Genomic DNA, 6,259 nt, shown 5'->3' with positions numbered 1-6,259 from the left:
TATCACTGCAGGGATAGATCTGGCTAGAGGACTGGAATGTTCTTATCCATTGGCTAGAACATCTTTTATGTTGGAAAGGTTTGTAATACCAGTTTCAATTTGTACTCTCTGATTCCCATTTTCTATGTTTCAAATTGATCACTCCTCTTCATTTGACTCATTTTTTAGATACATTTGGGCTACCTAATAGGTTATAGGCAAGTTTTGCTCTTTTTGGCTTTGGATTAAAAGACATATTTGTTCAGTATAAGTTTTGCACATGTATTATCATGTCTACGGTATGTTGATTCTGTTAGAGTCTCAGAGTTATGAGGAAATGTGCCATTCTGGCTGTAGAGTTTAATCTTAAGATCATGGATTTTGATCAGGTTTTAATTCTGGCTTCCTAGAATTAAAACGCTAACTGTGGGTCCTTGTAAATGTTATTTCACTCTCTTAAGCCCCAATTTACTTATTTCAAAAATGGAAGTAATACTGCTACTTAACTCACACAGTTGTGGTGATGTTTGCATAAGATAATGCATACAAAATATCCACAGGGCCTAGCACATCGTAAGCGCTAAGAAGGTATTCATTATTTATTACTGTATAAAAAACTCGGAAGAAAAACTTTTTATTAGCACCATTATTATTGCTTATAAGATGAATATGTAAAAGACTACAGAAAAGAATTGGTGAGCAACTTTAGTTTTAGTTTATAGGAAATCATTTCTACCTTCACTTAATATGCAACAATGATTAGCGCCAATCTGAAAATTAGAGCTGGCAATATTGATAACTGCTTCTCTTACACCTGAGTGCCTTTTTATATGTCTAGAAAAACAGTTCTGCTCCTTATATTTATTCAACACTTGGCAAGTTGAACCATCCAAGTATGAAAATACTATTTTCAGGGAAAGCTGTTATCTGTTTATCTATATAGAGTGATAAATACATTAAGTTTTTAAACATATTTCTGAGTTACATTAAATTTTTCCATTGCTAAACTAAGAAGATATTATTATATACAAAATCATTTACCCTCATTATTATATCCTCTTAATATGTGTTTTCATATTTCGGTATATTCCAAATATAGAAATTATGTTTCATTTCTAATCAGAGGCAGATGATGCTTTCAGTACCGAGAAGCCAACATAGATCCTGGAAATATCACAAATGCCAGCACACACATGGTGTCTCCTTGGTGGTGTCAGATGTGCAGCTCTAGCAAAGAGCATCCATGGAAATAGCTGAAAAATAGAAGGCAGGTAGGTGGGGGACCAGATACCAGCTTCTAAAATCATAATGGAATGAAACCACAAGAGGCAGTTGTCCAGTGAATTGAGAAATACAATTCAACTGGATATGGCAGAACAGGGTGACCTGGTACAAATCTTGGCCAACCAGCCAATTGATAAATAATAGAGAAACATCTTTTATCAATTTTAGGTTAATTTTCCTCCTCACTGTCCTCATCTAAATCCTACCCATTGTTCAAACTCCAGTTTAAGTCTCATTTTATTTAATAGTAATATGGGTGATGATGAAAGTAGTATTAACATATATGTTCTTATTTCGTCTTTGCAACAACTCTTTAAGGAAGTGGATCCTCAGAAATGTTAAGAAACTTGACAAGCTATTTGTGCAAAGTAGTATTGATGAGTTTAGGACTTGTGGAGAAAACAGCTTTTATGCAAGATTCATGTGAAAGTTTGTAGGAAGTTTTTGGCTAGGTGAGTCTCAAGTTGGAGGGGCAAAGCACGACTATACATAAAATTTTGGAAATCTTTAGCAATTAATATGATAGCTTATAACAAGAGAATAGATGAGATCACACAGAGAGAGTCTCTGGAATAAGGGAGGGTGTCTGAGGTCTGAGGGATCTTAGGACAAAACTCAGGAAGACACCGGTATTTAAAAGGTGAATGAAAGCACAGCAAGCAGCATAAAGAAACTAAGAAGGAGCAGCTAGAGGGGAAAAAAATCAGTAGAGTTTGGTGTCACAGAAGAAAAGAGAGGACTGAATTTCAAAAAGGGATTGGTTAGAAGAGTCAAAGTCTACAGAAAGGTCAAGTTAAAAGAAACTTGTACTACCGGGTGGGGAAAGAAATTTGAAGATACTCATACTGTGATGGGAAGGAGCCAGTGAAGAGGAAGAGACTGAAACAGAGAAGAAAATGGAGCGCTATGAATGGATCAAACTCCCTGAGGAGATGGGAGAGGCTGGTATCCAAACCACAGGTAAAGAATTTAGTTTTAAAGTTGAGAAGAGAAAAATCTTTCCTGTTAGAGTGAGTGAGGCAGGAACTATGCGGGAGGCTTCAGGACAGTATGGCTACTGAGAGGTATAAGAGAAGGAACTGAACAAACAGCAGCCTTCCTTCCCCCACACCATAATAGAAAATTTCTTCATATGGCTTTTGGTATCCTCTTGAAAGCCCTCAGAAACATCTGAGATCCAACATCTTTACTAGTATTCACTTTTCTCACACATGTTCACACACATTTTCTCATCATTCATCAGAGCATTCCATTTCAGGATGCTGAGGAAACAAAAATATCTTACAGCAGTCTGAACTAGGTGAAGTATATAGTCCCAGAGAGACATGAGTATGGGACTTTAATCATATCCTCTGTATCCATGTCTGTGGGCAATTATTTAAAGTCATTTTGTTTTTGACAAGTTGTCTTACCCATTATCTTTATGGTTTTAAAATTTGTAACACAAATAATAGTGTATAGTCAATTAACAGTTTATGCTATTTTAAGGTAAATTTTGAATAAATAACTCAAGAACTCTCTCTTAAAAACTACTTGTAACTGTCAATTGGAGTATATATATTAGGACAACTTAAATTTATACTCTGACATTACAGTCCTCAAATTTGGCCCAAATAAACTCACTACTTATATTAACTTTGCTTCAGTTTCTTCCTTTTGGGTTGACCAGGCTAAGTTCTGAAATGTCTTCTCCTTTTCACCGAATCAGGTCATGCATCCTAGTAGTGACCTCCTGTTTTTTGATAGCTCCCTGTCTTCCCAGAACATCTTGGTCTGGCTTCCCTTCCTGCCTTATCCACTCAGCCATGGTAGTGGTGCTTTTTCTAGTGTCCCTGGTTAGCCTTCACCAGTGGTTTGAATCTTGTAATCCCTCTAACAGCTGCCAGCCTCTCACTTCACTCATGTACAGGGTATACAACTGAACCTGGTTCCCACTGTTGGCCCAATAAGGGCGTCTACTCCACCAGCTTGTACCCTATTCATTTCCCTGAACTGGGAGCCTTGCAACTTTATTCTCTTCCATCTACACCTACATCCCCCTACTCTTCCAGTCCCCCAACGCCACCCAGAAGGTCTTTGAGCTCCTTTAACCCACCTTCCCTTTCAGAGCAGAAGTGTGTGTGTGTGTGTGTGTGTGTGTGTGTGTGTGTGTGTGTGTGTGTGTGTGTGTATGTACGTGTGTGTGTGTTTGGGGGTCCATTCCACTCCGGGTGTGCAAATAGCCACTCTATCATCTCCAAAAAACCTGCCCTACCCTCTCCTTCTCTGGGCGCACTGCAGTTCCCAGCTCAGCCACTTGGCGATTCTCCATTCAGGACGTGCCTTCCCAAAGGAAGCTAGTCCCAGCCGGCCTTGCGGCATGACTCGGCTTTTCTCTGTGATGTGTCGCAGAGTCGCCGGTAGGGTTCGGTGTGGCGAGGTGGACCTGCTTCTCTCTTTGTGAGAACAAGAGAGTGAGGGAGGAAGGAGGCCGAGGAGGAGGCCAGGACTGAGCAAAGAGTAAAGTAAGACTGAAAGGGGAGGTGAGGGGCAGACTGGTTGGTGGCAGCAGCCTGTACCGGAAGCGCCGGCGGCAGCCGAGGCGACACACCGTGAGGCAGCTGCTTTACTAGGCCGCAGCCGCCATGGCGATGAATTTTGGGGACCATGCCAGCGGTTTCCGCCACAATGATGTGATCAGGTTCATCAACAATGAAGTCCTCAGGAACGGCGGCGGCCCAGCTTTTTACGTGGCCTTCCGCTCGCGGCCGTGGAACGAGGTGGAGGACCGGCTTCGGGCCATTGTGGTCGACCCACAGGTGCCGCACGCCATCAAGAGGGCCTGCACCTGGAGCGCATTGGCTTTGAGCGTGCAAGTGGCCGCGAGGCAGCGGGAGCAGCTGCTGTGCCAGGTTCGGCGGCTGCAAGGGCATGTGGAGGAGAACCAGGCGACTTCCTGGGCTCTAACCTCCCAACTGCAGCAGCTGCGCCTGGAGCATGAGGAGGCGGCAACACAGCTGCACCTCACGCAGGCTGCCCTGCAGCAGGTGCTGAATGAGCGTGATGGGTTATGCGGGAGGCTGCGCGAAGTTGAGAGATCCATGCAGGTCTATCCGATGCCTCAGGATTTTGTACCTGGTCCAGAAGCTGGCCAGTATGGGCCTGTGGCCGGCACTTTAAATGCAGAACAGAGTGAGGCGGTGGCCACAGAGGCACTGGGAATGCCACATTCGGAAGCCCAGATAGCAGCCCCAACAGCTATGTTTTACACACCTGAACCCCAGAGTGGCTGGGTCCAGGGCATGCAACCCCTTCTGCCAATGCAGGTGCCTCATCCAGTCCCATTCCATGTGCCTTCACCAATGGGACTGCCATACTCAACACCTCTACCACCTCGGGTAGTAATGGAATCAGCAGCAGCAGTTGCACCACAGATACCTCCTGCGGGGATCTATCCACCTGGTCTTTGGGCCACAGTGGGGTCCCAGGAGGAGACTGCCCCTCTGTGGGACCAGAGGTGCCATGGCCAGGATGGATATCCTGAGAATTTCCAGGGGGCATATCACCCAGGGGATAACAGAAGCTGCAGCCAAAAGGAAGGTTCTGAGTGTCCCCAAGGAATGACCTCCCAAGGGGACAGCAGCAGCCACAGCCTGAAGAAAGATCCAGTGATGCAACAGGGCACAGCTCCTCCAGAGTTCAGCAACAGCCACAGCCTGAAGAAAGATCCAGTTGTCCCCAAGGAGATGATCTCCCTGGGGGACAGCAACAGCCATAGCATGAAGAAAGATCAAGTGATGCCCAAGGAGATATTCCCCCTAGGGGACAGCAATGGCCACAGCCTGAAGAAAATCCAGTTGTGCCCAAGGAGATAGTCCCCTTGGGGGATAACAACAGCCACAGCATGAAGAAAGATCCAGTGATGCCCCAGAAGATAGTCCCCCTGGGAGATAGCAGCAGCCACCACCTGAAGAAAGATGCAGTGATGCCCCAGAAGATGGTCTTCCTGGAGGACAGCAACAGCCACAGTCTGAAGAAAGGTCCAATGATGTGCCAGGAGATGGTCCCCCAGGGGGACAACAGTCATAGCCTGAAGAAAGATCCAGTGGTGCCCCAGGGCACAGCTCCCCTGACATTTAGCAGGAGACACAGCCTGAAGAAAGAGCCAATGATGCCCAAGGAGATGGTCGCCCTGGGGGACAGCAACAGCCACAGTCTGAAGAAAGATCCAGTTGTACCCAAGGAGATGGTCCCCCTGGGGGACAGCAACAGTCACAGCATGAAGAAAGATCCAGTGATGCCTCAGAAGATGGTCCCCCTGGGAGACAGCAATAGCCATAGCCTGAAGAAAGATCCAGTGGTGCCCCAGGGCACAGCTCCCCTGATCTTAAGCAGGAGACACAGCCTGAAGAAAGAGCCAGTGATGCTCAAGGAGATGGTCCCCCTGGGGGACAGCAACAACCATAGCCTGAAGAAAGATCCAGTGATGCCCAAGGAGATGGTCCCCCTAGGGGACAGCGACAGTCACAGCCTGAAGAAAGATCCAGTGGTGCACCAGGAGATGGTCCCCTTGGGGGACAGCAAGAGCCACAGCCTGAAGAATGATATAGTGACACCCAAGGAGATGGTCCCCCTAGGGGACAGCGACAGTCACAGCCTGAAGAAAGATACAGTGGTGCACCAGGAGATGGTCCCCTTGGGGGACAGCAAGAGCCACAGCCTGAAGAATGATATAGTGACACCCAAGGAGATGGTCCCCCTAGGGGACAGCGACAGTCACAGCCTGAAGAAAGATACAGTGGTGCACCAGGAGATGGTCCCCTTGGGGGACAGCAAGAGCCACAGCCTGAAGAATGATATAGTGACACCCAAGGAGATGGTCCCCCTAGGGGACAGCGACAGTCACAGCCTGAAGAAAGATACAGTGGTGCACCAGGAGATGGTCCCCTTGGGGGACAGCAAGAGCCACAGCCTGAAGAATGATATAGTGACACCCAAGGAGATGGTCCCCCTAGGG

General features: G+C 46.3%; 1 protein-coding gene across 1 annotated transcript in view; it reads left to right on the top strand.

Annotated features, from left to right (window-relative positions):
* Nucleotides 1-3,887: 3,887 nt before the first annotated feature.
* Nucleotides 3,888-6,259, top strand: part of LOC108521348 (testis-expressed sequence 13C protein-like) — a 5,723-nt gene continuing 3,351 nt past the window's right edge. The window contains 2 exon segments of the mRNA XM_017861160.1: nt 3,888-5,085; nt 5,088-6,229. Of these exon segments, the coding sequence (XP_017716649.1) occupies nt 3,888-5,085; nt 5,088-6,229 (2,340 nt within the window).

This window comes from Rhinopithecus bieti, unplaced genomic scaffold, assembly GCF_001698545.2.
Source record: "Rhinopithecus bieti isolate Rb0 unplaced genomic scaffold, ASM169854v2 scaffold_3275, whole genome shotgun sequence".
Classification (NCBI taxonomy): Eukaryota; Metazoa; Chordata; class Mammalia; order Primates; family Cercopithecidae; genus Rhinopithecus; species Rhinopithecus bieti.
This window is presented reverse-complemented; position numbering and strand designations above follow the sequence as displayed.